The 17,961-nt window shown below is 43.0% G+C and overlaps 1 protein-coding gene across 1 annotated transcript in view; it reads right to left on the bottom strand.

Moving 5' to 3' along the window:
- Positions 1-266: 266 nt before the first annotated feature.
- The window catches only part of LOC132151963 (centrosomal protein of 95 kDa-like), a 308,535-nt gene continuing 290,840 nt past the window's right edge, over positions 267-17,961 (bottom strand). The window contains exon 15 of the mRNA XM_059560545.1: positions 267-403. Within this exon, the coding sequence (XP_059416528.1) occupies positions 383-403 (21 nt within the window). The 3' untranslated portion in view covers positions 267-382. The remainder of the gene's footprint in view (positions 404-17,961) is intronic.

The raw sequence follows: 17,961 nt of genomic DNA, 5'->3' as shown, positions 1-17,961 counted from the left end.
TTGGCCTCAATAGCAAGTAGAAGTAGAAAAATCATACTGAGGGACAGGTCATTTTCAACATTTCTGCAAGATGCTTTGCACAAAAATGGGATTAAAATCCTTTAAAAAATAATAATAATTTATTTTAATTTTAAATTATAATTTTGGATGCCTAAGACATGGGCCAAACAATATATATTGTCTGAGAAGTCCAAGAAAATACGCTAGAAATCCATGTTTTTAAATCTAATTTGTATAGCAACCCCCACCCCCTTGCATCCCTTGTTCCTTCAACGTCTTTGGATACTCTAATTGACTGACAACAGTCTTTTGAGATATGGTCATCTTGTCAGTCTACCATGGTGATGCTGATTTCAGTGTTCCATCCACGGCTTCTTCACCCTTAACTGCCCGGACTCTCAACCTACAAACCAGTCCAGATCATGTTTCGTCAGCGGGTTCAGCATCTCTAGGATTAACAAACAACCCAATGGCAATGATTGCAATGCTTCATAGAGAGAATTTGCAGAATCAAGATTATTCAGTATTTTCTCCTCCACCTAAAACATCACATTGTCCTTCCGTGATGACATCATTCTATTTGAGATTGCCTGAAACGCCAGGAAACACTTCCCGTTCATGCAAGGAGTAATCCTACCAGATATAATTTTAAATCATGTTCCAGTAGAGATCGAGAATGAACTGTATGTGGATTCAACAGGACCAGATGGGAAACCAGGGGCAGATAGTTTCGCTGTTCTTTTGTTTAAAAGGTTAATTTAGGCTATTGTATGTATTAAACTATTAGACACCATCAGAAATCTGATCTGGCCATGGTGTTTAACTAAAGAATGTTGTTACTTGTGCCACCGGTGGATATTGTGTGAAGCGCAACATTGTTTTAAAAAACTGAAAAAGCGCCTGCAGGGAGCTCCGTAATCACGCGTGACAAATTGCAGGCTGCCACATAAACTCATGTTCTTAATGGCCACATCTGTAGATCCCAGTGGGAAGGAGTTGTCATCTAATATCGAAAACAAAGATGAGGCCGATGAAACGGAGCATGATTATGAAATGGAGGTTGCTGTGCATAGTAAAAGAGAAAGCGGAGATGACTCCCTCCCTTTGATGCCATGTAAAAATCCATCAAAAATATAAGGCTAAGCAAATCGCGGACAGAGAAAAGGCTGAAATCTCCAACTAATATTAAATCTGAAAAGGCGGGTGGATGAGAAGCATGTGGATTTACATGAGCAATCCAAGGAAAGCAGCGCCATGATTGCAAGCTTAATTATATGACACAAAAACTTTGCATGTAATAACCTAGAACACTGTCTAAGACTTGATGGCTGCTCTGTAAATTCTTCGTCATAAGTTAGGAACCTAGATGTGCTATTTGATAGCAATCTTTCCTTTGAGATGTCTGAGAATGACCTGAGAGGGTCATTGGGCCATATAGTGGGGGGACAATGCCTGAGGATGACCTGAGGGGGTCACCTAAGTCCTAAATGTGTGAGCAACAAACCACAGAGAGTGTGTTTTATGTTATCCATGGAAAAGTACAGCTGCTAAGACTTTGTAACCTTGACACAGCAGAGGGATATAAGGTGGAAGACTGCCCTCCCCTATTGTCGCACTCTGCAGGAACTCAGGTATGACTGTCTGACCTTCTTTGCAAGGAATAAAAGCTTTCTTTTTAATTATAACCTGAGAAGTGAGTCTGTCACTTATGCTGATGAGAGTTGATTTAATTTTGCTACAACAATTTGGTGTCAGAATGTGGGATTCCTTGGATGTGTCTTCTGGACCTGTCACTGGCCAATCCTGAACAATAGAAGTTCAGCCCTAACCCCGATTAGATTTGAGGGAGAAAGGGACCGACCGCCGAGGACCGGAGGGGACACCACTGGAATCAGAAAAGAACCTGGGTGGCAACAGAACTCTCGGGTAAGACAGAGATTCTTCCAAAATTTGGGTTTTTTAGAAATGAGAATTGGAATTAAATTACAAAGGGACGAACCATAGTGGTGGGTCCTTTTCTGTGGGAAGCACAATCAAGGGGATTCTGGGGGAATCAGATTGTGTGAGAATACTGCGGCACAGTTAATACATTTCTAGGGGGAAATTGAAACTGCTGCAACTGGCGTGATCGGAAATTGAATTAGAAATTGAGATCGAGACGATCCAGATATTTTGAAGTGATACGTTGAGATCACACGCAAGCGGTTAACACATTTCTAAAAGGGGAAGTGAGACTGCGGGTATTGCCTCTCCAATTTGGGCAGGGGAAGTCGGATCTGTTGGAGACACCTGACAAAGACACAGAGAAGGAAACCAGGAAATATGGGAAAGTCTCAGAGCAAGCTCGTTGAATATGATACACCGGTGTTAAGGCAAATGAAAAAGTGTATGGCCAAAAATGCATGCAAGATATGGGGAAATTAATTAAATACAATGGTTTCCAAAAGAGGGAACGTTGAGTGTTAAGAAATTAAAAGCTGTGAAGGAATCAGTAGAAGAGGGAAGCGAGAGACTAAAAGGGTGTTGTGCGCGACATATGTGTGAGAAATGTGAACGAACTGTGAATTGTTGGATAGCGGAAGCAGAAAGAGAGAAAGAAGAGAGATGCAGAAAGAATTAGCAAGTAGAAAGGAGGAAAATAAAGTTGAAGAATGTGAAGAAAATCTAATTGCCTCACATAGACCTACTAACTGCTCTTATGTTTGTGTGTCTGTGTGAGCGGACCATCAGCTTGCGCATTCAGAAGTATAAATTGAATAAGTCTGCGTCCGCGCTGGCCGTGTACGCGTCCGGATTGCTCATGCGGAAAGTATAACACAGGCGTTACAATCGCAACTTCTTTGTGCTGTTACTCCTTTCAAGCTGAATCTCACAAAATTGGTCAGCTCCCGACAGCATCAGCATCAGGTGTTTTATTTATGGGGAGTAGAATTGTTTATTTCAATGAATGTAATAGATTATATATCATAATAGTTAGGCTATAATATTATAAATCAGGTTGGTTTTTATTGCTGACGTAATATGTAAATTATATGCGTAAAGACTTGCACTTAGACCATAGTGCGGCCCGTTGGGAAAAAAAGGTTGAGAACCACTGATATAAAGGTTGCTGTCCCATTTTATACAAGAATTGTTCATTTTAAAAAATCGAATTATATTGTTAGTTCTAATTATATTGTTAACACAAGTTCATTTAGAACTTTTTTTACTTATAAACTCCTTGAGAATTTAAAGTTAGTTTAATAGTATTTAAATCCAAGTTTAAAAAAAAGGTTTTAATTGCTTAAATTATTTTTATTAATTAATAATATGTTCATGTTTATTCTTGTAAAAAATAGGTGCTTATTCTTTAAGAAAACAAGGGAAGAAATAAGGGAAAATCCGAATATTTGTTTTTTTTTTTACCTATTTATGTAGGCTACAATTATTCAAAAAAATAAAATAAAAAAATAATAAAATAATGTCATTAAAAATACCATTGGCCTGAGTAATTTTGACCATTATAGAATTGTGACTAGTGATGCACCGAAATGAAAATTCTGCGCCGAAACCGAAAATTTAGGATGCACTAGGCCGAAAACCGAAACCGAAAATGGCTTCTTTTAAAAACGTATATAATATATTGCTTGGATTTAATGGATCTGAATTGAAAAATCACAATATAATAATCAAACTTTTATTAACAGTTACATAACAAAACATAAAATATTTTTTACAATAAATATAAATAATAATTATTCTTCAAGTTTTATGTTCCATCAAATAAAATAGTTTTTTAAAAATTGTGCAAAAAAAATCCACAATTTTGGAGATTTTTGCAGAACAAATGTTACATATTGCAACTTTGGTGTCCTCTCGTATAGGGCTGTCATGACATAGGCAAAGTGTTCATTGAATCGTTAGTAAATTGCCTATATTTGGCATTGATCCGTTTTTCAACGCCAAATATAGGCAAATCCACCGACAACTAAACAGGCATTAGGGCGAACGTAAAGAGGGCGCTTGAGACGCGCACAAGTCAGCAATGTGGACTGCCATAACATCAATAAAAAACATTACTGAAGGCTACATTGATATTATGCACTAATAGGCTCTGTGTGTGTGTGTGTGTGTGTGTGTGTGTGTGTGTGTGTGTGTGTGTCAGAACCTGCAGTTGCTGTGTGACGCGCGTTCGCTGCGAGCGTATAGTGACGAGCTGGACGCGCTCCGAGAGAAGGCCGTTAAAATCGATTCCCTGTTTTCGTTTTCGAAACTTGTGTTGGTTGGTCCGATCGATTGTGCAGCTTTTGTGACAAGCTTTTTTTGATTGTGACAGCCCTTTGACATGCTTAATCTTTGATAGTGAAACCTAAGCGCTTGCTCACGGATGGGAGGGGCGGGTGACATTCATTTTCGGTTTACGTTTTCGGCTGTTTTTTTTATTTCGGCCCGAAACCGATAATGCCATTTCGGCCGAAAATTTTCGGCGGCCGAAATTTCGGTGCACCCCTAGCTGTAACTAATGCAAGCAATGTCCGATCTGCCTCAAACTTCAAACGTTTGACAAGAGTCCTGTCCTGAACACATCAACATGCCCATATTTAATTATATTCATAGTGCCACCTGCTGGCAACAGGAAGTGGCATGTTTAACACTGTTATGGACTCCTTGCAAAATAATAAAAGGCATCAACAAGGGTTAAATAGGCTGGCAAAATTTTATAAGCATGCTAATACATGCTAGCAACATTTAGCTAAGTGCTAAAGCATGCTACTAATGCAGTGAAACAGGAAGTTGCTGTAACTCAGGCAAGCAATGTCCGATCTGCCCCAAACTTCACACGTGTGATGGGTGTTCTGTCGTGAACAAACACCCATGACCAAATTCAGTTATAGTCATAGCGCCACCTGCTGGTAACAGGAAGTGACATGGTTAACACAGTTATGGACTCCTTGCAAAATAACAAAAGGCATCAACAAGGGTTAAATAGGCTGGCAAAATTGTATAAGCATGCTAATACATGCTAGCAACATTTAGCTAAGTGCTAAAGCATCATATTATTGCAGTGAAACAGGAAGTTGCTGTAAATCAGGCAAGCAATGTCCAATCTGTCCCCAAACTTCACACGTGTGATGGGTGTTCTGTCCTGAACAAACACCCATGATTAAATTCAGTAATAGTCATAGCGCCACCTGCTGGTAACAGGAAGTTACATGGTTAACATTGTTATGGACTCCTAGGAACATATTAAAAAGTGTCAACAAGTGTTAAAAAGGCTGGCAACATGCTAGAAACATACCAATACATGCTAGCAACACTTAGCTAAATGCTAAAGCATGCTAGTGATGCAGTGAAAAAGGAATTTGCTGTAACTAATGCAAGCAATGTCCGATCTTCCTCAAACTTCAAACGTTTGACAAGAGTCCTGTCCTGAACACATCAACATGCCCATATTTGATTATATTCATAGTGCCACCTGCTGGCAACAGAAGGTGGCATGTTTAACAATGTTATGGACTCCTTGCAAAATAATAAAAGGCATCAACAAGGGTTAAATAGGCTGGCAAAATTTTATAAGCATGCTAATACATGCTAGCAACATTTAGCTATGTGCTAAAGCATGCTACTAATGCATTGAAACAGGAAGTTGCTGTAACTCAGGCAAGCAATGTCCGATCTGCCCCAAACTTCACACGTGTGATGGGTGTTCTGTCCTGAACAAACACCCATGACCAAATTCAGTTATAGTCATAGCGCCACCTGCTGGTAACAGGAAGTGACATGGTTAACACAGTTATGGACTCCTTGCAAAATAACAAAAAGCATCAACAAGGGTTAAATAGGCTGGCAAAATTGTATAAGCATGCTAATACATGCTAGCAACATTTAGCTAAGTGCTAAAGCATCATATTATTGCAGTGAAACAGGAAGTTGCTGTAAATCAGGCAAGCAATGTCCAATCTGTCCCCAAACTTCACACGTGTGATGGGTGTTCTGTCCTGAACAAACACCCATGATTAAATTCAGTAATAGCCATAGCGCCACCTGCTGGTAACAGGAAGTTACATGGTTAACATTGTTATGGACTCCTAGGAACATATTAAAAAGTGTCAACAAGTGTTAAAAAGGCTGGCAACATGCTAGCAACACTTAGGTAAATGCTAAAGCATGCTAGTGATGCAGTGAAAAAGGAATTTGCTGTAACTAATGCAAGAAATGTCCGATCTGCCTCAAACTGTCACAGTGTCTGGGTTGTGTTCCCTGGGGTTCCACTAGGTGTCCTCAGTTCCCACGGTGTTTATCATATTATCACTTCCTGTCTCCTTATTTGGTCACCTTCCTCCTTGTTTAGTTAATTGATTGTTCCCCACCTGTCTCCTGTTTCCCCATTATCCTTTTGTGTATATAACTCGGTCTGTCTTAGTATGTGTGACGGAGTCGTTGTTAATTCATGTCCGTCATCTTGTCGTGCTCTTGCCTTGTGTCCTTGTTTGTTTATGTTTGGTTTGGTTTGGTTTTGTTTGGTATCGACCTCTGCCTGGACTGTTTACCCTTTTGGATTGCCCTTAATAAAAGACTTACTCGCAATTGGTTCTATCTCCGTGCCTCATTGGATCCCTGCCGGGACAGAACGACTCCGTCATTCTAGGAACCAGCGGTATGTCGTCTTTCCGTTCCCCAGCCAAGATGGCGGAGCGGCGAGCCAAGTATCTTCGGTTGATCGCCCTCCGCCAAGAGGGAAATTAAGTGGGTGCCCTGGCTCAGGTGTTCTGGTCCCTGGCCGAGGGCATGGGCTACAATGATGCGGCCCTCAAGGACTATTTCAATGGCGGGCTGGATGATCCAGTGTCTCAGGAGGAGATGGCGCAGTTAGAGACACTGGAATTCTGGGAATTCGTGCGCTACCTGCAGCATCGGCTTCGGTGGGATGCCCCAGCCACTTCTGTCTCTTCCGGCGGGGTGGTCGTCAGCCCAGCACCACTGCCCAGGATTGCAATCAGCCAAGCGCCACAACCCAAGATGACCGCCAGTCCAGCACCACTGCCCAGGATGGCTACCAGCCAAGCGCCACCATCCAAGATGGCCGCCAGTCCAGCATCACTGCCCAGGATGGCTACCAGCCAAGCGCCACAGCACAAGATGGCCGCTAACCCAGCGCCAATGCCCAAATTGGCCACCGTTCCAGCGCCACAGCCCAAGATGGCCGCCAACCCAGCGCCAATGCCCACATTGGCCACCAGTCCAGCGCCACAGTACAAGATGGCCGCCAGCCCAGCGCCAATGCCCACTTTGGCCAACAGTTCAGTGCCACAGCCCAAGATGGCCGTCAGCCTAGCGCCACAGCACAAGATGGCCGCTAACCCAGCGCCAATGCCCAAATTGGCCACCGGTCCAGCGCCACAGTACAAGATGGCCGCCAGTCCAGCACCACAACCCCAGATGGCCGCCAGACCAGCACCACAGTACAAGATGGCCGCCTGTCCAGAGTCATGGCCCAAGATGGCTGCTTGCCCAGCGCCGCTGCACAGGATGAGAGTCTCAGCTGACCCTTCAGAGTCGAGTCAGGTGCCAGTGGATCCTCCGGAGTCGAGTCAGGTGCCAGTGGATCCTCCGGAGTCGAGTCAGGTGCCAGTCACCGCTGATCCTCCAGAGTCAGGGCTAGTCACCACTGATCCTCCAGAGTCAGGGCTAGTCACCGCTGATCCTCCAGAGTCGAGTCAGGTACCAGGGAACTCTCCAGAGTTAGGGCTTATCACCGATGACCTTCCAGAGTCAGGGCTTATCACCGATGACCTTCCAGAGTCAGGGCTTATCACCGGTGACCTTCCAGAGTCAGGGCTAGTCACCGATGACCCTCCAGAGTCAGGGCTAGTCACCGATGACCCTCCAGAGTCAGGGCTAGTCACCGATGACCCTCCAGAGTCAGGGCTAGTCACCGATGACCCTCCAGAGTCAGGGCTAGTCACCGATGACCTTCCAGAGTCAGGGCTAGTCACCGATGACCTTCCAGAGTCAGGGCTAGTCACCGATGACCTTCCAGAGTCAGGGCTAGTCACCGATGACCTTCCAGAGCCAGGGCTAGCCACCGATGACCTTCCTGAGTCAGGACTAGCCACCGATGACCTTCCTGAGTCAGGGCTAGTCACCGATGACCTTCCAGAGTCAGGGCTAGTCATTGATGACCCTCCAGAGTCGAGTCGGGTTCCAGATGACCCTCCAGAGTCAAGGCTAGTCACTGTTAACCCTCCAGAGTCAGGGCTAGTCACCGCTGATGCTCCAGAGTTAGGGCTAGTCACCGTTGACCTTTCAAAGTCAAGTCAAGTCACCTTTGACCTTTCAGAGCTGAGTCAAGTCACCGGTGATCTTCAAGGACTGAGTCAAGTAACCGGTGATCTTCAAGGACTGAGTCAAGTCACCATTGATCTTCATGAGCAAATGCAAGTCACCAATGGTCTTCATGAGCAGTGTCAGGCCAGCACCGATCTTCTGGAGTCCAGTAGAGACACCATGGAATTACCAGAGTCTCGTCCTCCCGTTGATCCGGCCGCACGGAAGTGCTGGGCTTCTGATCCGCCCTGGGGGCTTTGTGCATCGACCACAGGGATGTGGTGGTCTTCTGCTCCGCCCTGGAGGGCTTCCGCTTTGACCACAGGGGGGTGGTGGTCTTCTGCTCCGTCCTGGGGGCCTTCCGCCCTGACCACATGGTGGTGGTGGTCTTCTGCTCCGCCCTGGGGAACTCTGGCCTCGACCACAAGGTTGTGGTGGTCTTCTGCTCCGCCCTGGGGGGCTTCCGCTCTGACCACACGGACATGGTGGTCTTCTGCTCCGCCCTGGGGGGCTTCCGCTCTGACCACACGGACATGGTGGTCTTCCGCTCCGCCCTGGGGGGCGCTTGCCCTGACTACACGGTTGTGGTGGTCTTCCGCTCCGCCCTGGAGGGCTCTGGCCTTGACCACAAGGGTGTGGTGGTCTTCTGCTCCGCCCTGGGGGGCTTCATGTTGTTTTTTCCTTTGGTTTTTGTGTTAATGTCTGTCCCTGTTCCTTTCTGTCAGTCTGGCCCTCCGTCCCTCCCCCTGAACCTCCTCCTGTCCTCCTCCCTCCTGGTCTGTCTGTGTTGTGTTTACATTCTGGTGCCTGTTCCCCATGTTTTTCTTTTCTGGCCCTCCGTCCCTCCCCCTGAGCCTCCACCTGTCCGCCTCCCTCCTGGTCTCTGTTTTGTGTCTGTCTTGGAGCGTCTGGGAGCCGCTCCGTAGAAGGGGGGTACTGTCACAGTGTCTGGGTTGTGTTCCCTGGGGTTCCACTAGGTGTCCTCAGTTCCCATGGTGTTTATCATATTATCACTTCCTGTCTCCTTATTTGGTCACCTTCCTCCTTGTTTAGTTAATTGATTGTTCCCCACCTGTCTCCTGTTTCCCCATTATCCTTTTGTGTATATAACCCGGTCTGTCTTAGTATGTGTGACGGAGTCGTTGTTAATTCATGTCCGTCATCTTGTCGTGCTCTTGCCTTGTGTCCTTGTTTGTTTATGTTTGGTTTGGTTTTGTTTGGTATCGACCTCTGCCTGAACTGTTTACCCTTTTGGATTGCCCTTAATAAAAGACTTACTCGCAATTGGTTCTATCTCCGTGCCTCATTGGATCCCTGCCGGGACACAAACTTCAAACGTTTGACAAGAGTCCTGTCCTGAACACATCAACATGCCCATATTTAATTATATTCATAGTGCCACCTGCTGGCAACAGGAAGTGGCATGTTTAACACTGTTATGGACTCCTTGCAAAATAATAAAAGGCATCAACAAGGGTTAAATAGGCTGGCAAAATTTTATAAGCATGCTAATACATGCTAGCAACATTTAGCTAAGTGCTAAAGCATGCTACTAATGCAGTGAAACAGGAAGTTGCTGTAACTCAGGCAAGCAATGTCCGATCTGCCCCAAACTTCACACGTGTTATGGGTGTTCTGTCCTGAACAAACACCCATGACCAAATGCAGTTATAGTCATAGCGCCACCTGCTGGTAACAGGAAGTGACATGGTTAACACTGTTATGGACTCCTAGGAACATATTAAAAAGTGTCAACAAGTGTTAAATAAGCTGGCAACATGCTAGTAACCTACTAATACATGCTAGCAACAATTAGCTAAGTGCTAAAGCATCATATTATTGCAGTGAAACAGGAAGTTGCTGTAAATCAGGCAAGCAATGTCCAATCTGTCCCCAAACTTCACACGTGTGATGGATGTTCTGTCCTGAACAAACACCCATGACCAAATTCAGTTATAGTCATAGCGCCACCTGCTGGTAACAGGAAGTGACATGGTTAACGCAGTTATGGACTCCTTGCAAAATAACAAAAGGCATCAACAAGGGTTAAATAGGCTGGCAAAATTGTATAAGCATGCTAATACATGCTAGCAACATTTAGCTAAGTGGTAAAGCATCATATTATTGCAGTGAAACAGGAAGTTGCTGTAAATCAGGCAAGCAATGTCCAATCTGTCTCCAAACTTCACACGTGTGATGGGTGTTCTGTCCTGAACAAACACCCATGATTAAATTCAGTAATAGTCATAGCGCCACCTGCTGGTAACAGGAAGTTACATGGTTAACATTGTTATGGACTCCTAGGAACATATTAAAAAGTGTCAACAAGTGTTAAAAAGGCTGGCAACATGCTAGAAACATACCAATAAATGCTAGCAACACTTAGCTAAATGCTAAAGCATGCTAGTGATGCAGTGAAAAAGGAATTTGCTGTAACTAATGCAAGCAATGTCCGATCTGCCTCAAACTTCAAACGTTTGACAAGAGTCCTGTCCTGAACACATCAACATGCCCATATTTAATTATATTCATAGTGCCACCTGCTGGCAACAGGAAGTGGTATGTTTAACACTGTTATGGACTCCTTGCAAAATAATAAAAGGCATCAACAAGTGTTAAATAGGCTGGCAAAATTTTATAAGCATGCTAATACATGCTAGCAACATTTAGCTAAGTGCTAAAGCATGCTACTAATGCAGTGAAACAGGAAGTTGCTGTAACTCAGGCAAGCAATGTCCGATCTGCCCCAAACTTCACATGTTAGGTAAGACTTCTGCCCTGAACAGATCTATATGCCCATATTCAGTCATAGACATAGCGCCACCTGCTGGCAACAGGAAGTGTCATGTTTTACGCTGTAACAAACTACTCCAAGAAATGTAATGACATCAACATTTTATTTTGGTCAGTCTAATCTAAAGGTCCTTTCAATGTTAAATTGTGGAGATCTTGAATTTTTGTTAAAGGGCATGTCCATGGCGCCGTGACAAAATTTGATGTTTCGCCATAGGAAGAGAAGTTGTTGTAACTCAGGCATAAAATGTTTGATCTTCCCCAACCTTCACATGTTCGAAAAGAGTCCTGGCCTGAACACATCTGAAGGCCAATATTCCATTTTAATGATAGCGCCACCTGTTGGCAACAGGAAGACTGGCACATATAAATGACTTTGACATATTCTGATTATATTTACGACTTTAAATGCATATTTCTCACCGTTCGTCTTTTTTACTAAAGCCACTCGGTGGCGGTGTGCCCGGGTGCGAGGGCCCTTTCATCGCTGCTTGCAGCTTTAATTAGGGCCCGAGCACCGAGGTGCGAGGAGCCTCTTGTATCTGCTTTGTTTATTATTATTATTATTAGGGCCCGAGCACCGATGGTGTGAGGACCCTCTTGGAATTGCTCCGTTTCTTATTATTATTATTATTATTATTATTATTATTATTCTCCAGGATGAATCGCATTTTTGAGGGCCTAAACATACTCAAAAAGTCATGAAACTTTGCACACACCAGAGAACCGGCGAAAATGTACATCTGATGTGGGTTTCAGAAGTGGGTTTCAGAATCTGAATAAGTTTCTCCTCCTAGAAACTTATTCAGATCAACACCAAATTTGGTATGCCTAATCTAAAGGCCTTTGCGATGTTAAATTGCGAAGATTTTGAGTTTTCGTTAAAGGGCGTGTCCGTGGCGGCCTGGCGAATTTCGATGATTCGCCATGAAAAATGAAGTTGCTATAACTCAGACATACAATGTCCAATGTGCCCAAAACATGTTTACTAAGACTCCTGACCTGAACATATTTACATGCCCATATTCAGTTATAGTCATAGCGCCACCTATAGGCAACAGGAAGTGACATATTTTACACTTCGACAGACTACTCCTAGAAATTTTTTTGACATCAATGTCTTTTTTATGGTCAGTATAATCTAAAGGCCTGTGCAATGTTAAATTGTGAAGATCTTGAGTTTTCGTTAAGGGGCGTGTCCATGGCGCCGTGACAAAATTCAAAGTCTCGCCATGGGAATAAAAGATGTTATAACTCAGGCATAAAATGTCCGATCTTCCCCAAACTTCAAACGTGTGATAAAAGTCCTGGCCTGAACAGATCTGAAGGCCAATATTCCATGGGGTGTGGCAAAATGGCTCGATAGCGCCACCTATACACTTTCAACGGAGTGCACCTCGAGCTATGTTTCACGTACATGTACAAAAATTGGTACACACATGTAACACACCAATACCTACAAAAAACTATTGTGGTATGAAATCCTAATCCCAACAGGAAGTCGGTTATTTTGAATTTTCCCTGCAAAATTGGTGTTGTTTTTGCCATTTTCAGGGGTTGTACTTTAACGAACTCCTCCTAGAGATTTATTCAGATGAACACCAAACTTGGTCAGTGTAATCTAAAGCCATTTGCGATGTTAAATTGCGAAGGACTTGAGGTTTCGTTAAAGGGCGTGTCCATGGTGGCCTGACAAATTTCGATGTTTCGCCATGAAAAAGGAAGTTGCTATAACTCAGACATACAATGTCCAATGTGCCCAAAACATGTTTACTAAGACTCCTGACCTGAACATATTTACATGCCCATATTCAGTTATAGTCATAGCGCCACCTATAGGCAACAGGAAGTGACATATTTTACACTTCGACAGACTACTCCTAGAAATTTTTTGACATCAATGTTTTTTTTATGGTCAGTATAATCTAAAGGCCTGTGCAATGTTAAATTGTGAAGATCTTGAGTTTTCGTTAAGGGGCGTGTCCATGGCGCCGTGACAAAATTCAAAGTCTCGCCATGGGAATAAAAGATGTTATAACTCAGGCATAAAATGTCCGATCTTCCCCAAACTTCACATGTGTGATAAAAGTCCTGGCCTGAACAGATCTGAAGGCCAATATTCCATCGGGTGTGGCAAAATGGCTCTATAGCGCCACCTATACACTTTCAACGGAGTGCACCCTGGAGCTATGTTTCACGTACATGTACAAAAATTGGTACACACATGTAACACACCAATACCTACAAAAAAGTCTCTTGGTACGAAATCCTAATCCCAACAGGAAGTCGGTTATTTTTAATTTTCCCTGCAAAATTGGTGTGGTTTTTGCCATTTTCAGGGGTTGTACTTTAACGAACTCCTCCTAGAGATTTATTCAGATGAACACCAAACTTGGTCAGTGTAATCTAAAGCCATTTGCGATGTTAAATTGCGAAGGACTTGAGGTTTCGTTAAAGGGTGTGTCCATGGTGGCCTGACAAATTTCGATGTTTCGCCATGAAAAAGGAAGTTGCTGTAACTCAGACATACAATGTCCAATCTGCCCCAAACTTCACATGTTGGATAAGATTTTTGACATGAACAGATCTACATGCCAAAATTCAGTTATAGTCATAGCGCCACCTATTGGCAACAGGAAGTGAAATATTTTACACTGCGACAAACTACTCCTAGAAATTTTATGACATCAATGTTATTTTTGTGGTCAGTCTAATCTAAAGACCTGTGTGATGTTCAGTTGTGAAAATCTTGAGTTTTCGTTAAAAGGCGTGCCCATGGCGCCGTGACGAAGTTCGATGTGTCGCCATGGGAATAAAAGATGTTATAACTCAGGCATAAAATGTCCGATCTTGCCCAAACTTCACATGTGTGATAAGGGTCCTGGCCTGAACAGATCTGAAAGACAATATTCCATTGGGTGTGGCAAAATGGCTCGATAGCGCCACCTATACACTTTCAACTGAGTGCATATACACTTTCAACGGAGTGCGCCTCAAGCTATGTTTCACGTACATGTACAAAAATCGGTACACACATGTAACACACTAATACCTACAAAAAAGTCTCTTGGTACGAAATCCAGATCCCAACAGGAAGTCGGTTATTTAGAATTTTCTCTGCAAAATTGGCATTGTTTGTGCCATTTTCAGGGGTTGTACTTTAACAAACTCCTCCTAGAGATTTATTCAGATCAACACCAAACTTGGTCAGTTAAATCTAAAGGCCTTTGCGATGTCAAATTGCGAAGATCTTGAGGTTTCGTTAAAGGGCGTGTCCATGGCGGCCTGACAAATTTCGATGTTTCGCCATGAAAAAGGAAGTTGCTGTAACTCAGACATACAACGTCCAATCTGCCCCAAACTTCACATGTTAGATAAGACTTCTGCCCTTAACAGATCTACATGCCCATATTCAGTTATAGTCATAGCGCCACGTGCTGGCAACAGGAAGTGACATGTTTTACGTTGCGACAAACTACTTGTAGAAATCTATTGACATTAATGTATTTTTTGTGGTCAGTCTAATCTAAAGGCCTGTGCAATGTTAAATTGTGGAGATCTTCAGTTTTTGTTAAAGGGCGTGTCCATGGCGCCATGACAAAATTTGATGTCTCGCCACAGCAAGAGAAGTTGTTGTAACTCAGGCATAAAATTTTCAATCTTCCCCGGACTCTGCATATTCGATAAGAGTCCTGGCCTGAACACATCTGAAGGCCAATATTCCATTATAATGATAGCGCCACCTGCTGGCAACAGAAAGATTGGCACATATATGGAATAAACTTTGATATATTCCACTTATATTTCTGAGTTTAAAGGCATATTTCTCACCGTTCACCTATTTACTAAAGCCACTCGCTGCCGGTGAGCCCGGGTGCGAGGGCCCGTTCATCGCTGCTTGCAGCTTTAATTATTATTATTATTATTATTATTATTATTATTCTCCAGAATGAATCGCATTTTTGAGGGCCTAAACATACTCAAAAAGTCATGAAACTTTGCACACACCTCAGAACCGGCGAAAATGTACATCTGATATGGGTTTCAGAAGTGGGTGTGGCAAAATGGCTCGACAGCGCCACCTATACATGCTCAACGGTGTGCGCCTCGAGCTATGTTCCACGTACATGTATGAAAATCGGTACACACATGTAACTCTCCAATACCTACAAAAAAGTCTCTTAGAGCAAAATTCTAAACCCAACAGGAAGTCGGTTATTTTTAATATTATGAGCAAATTTTGTGTTATTTTTGCCATTTCCATGCGTTGTATTTTAACGAACTCCTCCTAGAGATTAATTCAGATCAACACCAAAGTTGAGATGCCTAATCTAAAGGCCTTTGCGATGTTAAATTGTGAAGATTTTGAGTTTTCGTTAAAGGGCGTGTCCGTGGCGGCCTGGCGAATTTCGATGATTCGCCATTGAAAATGAAGTTGCTATAACTCAGACATACAATGTCCAATCTGCCCCAAACTTCACATGTTTGATGAGACTCCGAACCTGAACAGATTGACATGCCCATATTCAGTTATAGTCATAGCGCCACCTATTGGCAACAGGAAGTGACATATTTTACACTGCGACTAACTACTCCTAGAAATTTTACGACATTAATGTATTTTTGTGGTCAGTCTAATCTAAAGGCCTGTGTACTGTTAAATTGTGGCAATCTTGAGTTTTTGTTAAAGAGCGTGTCCATGGCAAAAATGACAAAATTTGATGTCTCGCCACAGCAAGAGAAGTTGTTGTAACTCAGGCATAAAATGTTTGATCTTCCCCAAACTTCACATGTTCGATAAGAGTGCAGCCCTGAACACATCTGAAGGCCAATATTCCATTATAGTGATAGCGCCACCTGCTGGCAACAGGAAGATTTGCACATATATGGAATAAACATTGATATATTCTACTTATATTTATGAGTTTAAACGCATATTTCTCACCGTTCACCTATTTACTAGAGCCACTCGCTGCCGGTGAGCCCGGGTGCGAGGGCCCGTTCATCGATGCTTGCAGCTTTAATTATTATTATTATTATTCTTCTCTAAGATGAATCGCATTTTTGAGAGCCTAAACATGCTTGAAAAGTCATGAAACTTTGCACACACCTCAGAACTGGCGAAAATTTACATCTGATATGGGTTTCAGAAGTGGGTGTGGCAAAATGGCTCGACAGCGCCACCTATACACGTTCAACGGTGTGCGCCTCGAGCTACTTTTCACGTACATGTATGAAAATTGGTATACACATGTATCTCTCCAATACCTACAAAAAAGTCTCTTGGAGCAAAATCCGAAACCCAACAGAACTCCTCCTAATGAACTCCTCCTAGAGATTTATTCAGATGAACACCAAACTTGGTCAGTGTAATCTAAAGCCATTTGCGATGTTAAATTGCGAAGGACTTTAGGTTTCGTTAAAGGGCGTGTCCATGGTGGCCTGACAAATTTCGATGTTTCGCCATGAAAAAGGAAGTTGCTGTAACTAAGACATACAATGTCCAATCTGCCCCAAACTTCACATGTTGGATAAGACTCTTGACCTGAACAGATCTACATGCCAATATTCAGTTATAGTCATAGCGCCACCTATTGGCAACAGGAAGTGAAATATTTTACACTGCAACAAACTACTCCTAAAAATTTTATGACATCAATGTTATTTTTGGTGTCAGTCTAATCTAAAGACCTGTGTGATGTTTAGTTGTGAAGATCTTGAGTTTTCGTTAAAAGGCGTGTCCATGGTGCCGTGACGAAGTTTGATGTGTCGCCATGGGAATAAAAGATGTTATAACTCAGGCATAAAATGTGCGATCTTGCCCAAACTTCACATGTGTGATAAGGGTCCTGGCCTGAACAGATCTAACGGCCAATATTCCATTGGGTGTGGCAAAATGGCTCGATAGCGCCACCTATACACTTTCAACTGAGTGCATATACACTTTCAATGGAGTGCGCCTCAAGCTATGTTTCACGTACATGTACAAAAATTGGTACACACATGTAACACACCAATATGTACGAAAAAGTCTCTTGGTACGAAATCCTAATCCCAACAGGAAGTCGGTTATTTTGAATTTTCCCTGCAAAATTGGTGTTGTTTTTGCTATTTTCAGGGGTTGTACTTTAACGAACTCCTCCTAGAGATTTATTCAGATCAACACCAAACTTGGTCAGTTAAATCTAAAGGCCTTTGCGATGTTGAATTGCGAAGGACTTGAGGTTTCGTTAAAGGGCGTGTCCATGGCGGCCTGACAAATTTCGATGTTTCGCCATGAAAAAGGAAGTTGTTGTAACTCAGACATACAATGTCCAATCTGCCCCAAACTTCACATATTAGATAAGACTTCTGCCCTTAACAGATCTACATGCCCATATTCAGTTATAGTCATAGCGCCACCTGCTGGCAACAGGAAGTGACATGTTTTACGCTGCGACAAACTACTCCTAGAAATATTTTGACAATGTATTTTTTGTGGTCAGTCTAATCTAAAGGCCTGTGCAATGTTAAATTGTGGAGATCTTCAGTTTTTGTTAAAGGGCGTGTCCATGGCGCCATGACAAAATTTGATGTCTCGCCACAGCAAGAGAAGTTGTTGTAACTCAGGCATAAAATGTTCAATCTTCTCCAGACTCTGCATGTTCGATAAGAGTCCTGGCCTGAACACATCTGAAGGCCGATATTCCATTATAATGATAGCGCCATCTACTGGCAACAGAAAGATTGGCACATATATGGAATAAACTTTGATATATTTTACTTATATTTATGAGTTTAAATGCATATTTCTCACCGTTCAACTATTTACTAAAGCCACTCGCTGCCGGTGAGCCCGGGTGCGAGGGCCCGTTCATCGCT

Source organism: Carassius carassius, chromosome 10 (genome assembly GCF_963082965.1).
Source record: "Carassius carassius chromosome 10, fCarCar2.1, whole genome shotgun sequence".
NCBI lineage: Eukaryota > Metazoa > Chordata > Actinopteri > Cypriniformes > Cyprinidae > Carassius > Carassius carassius.
Note: the sequence above shows the minus strand (reverse complement) of the source record. Positions and strands in the feature narration are given on the sequence as shown.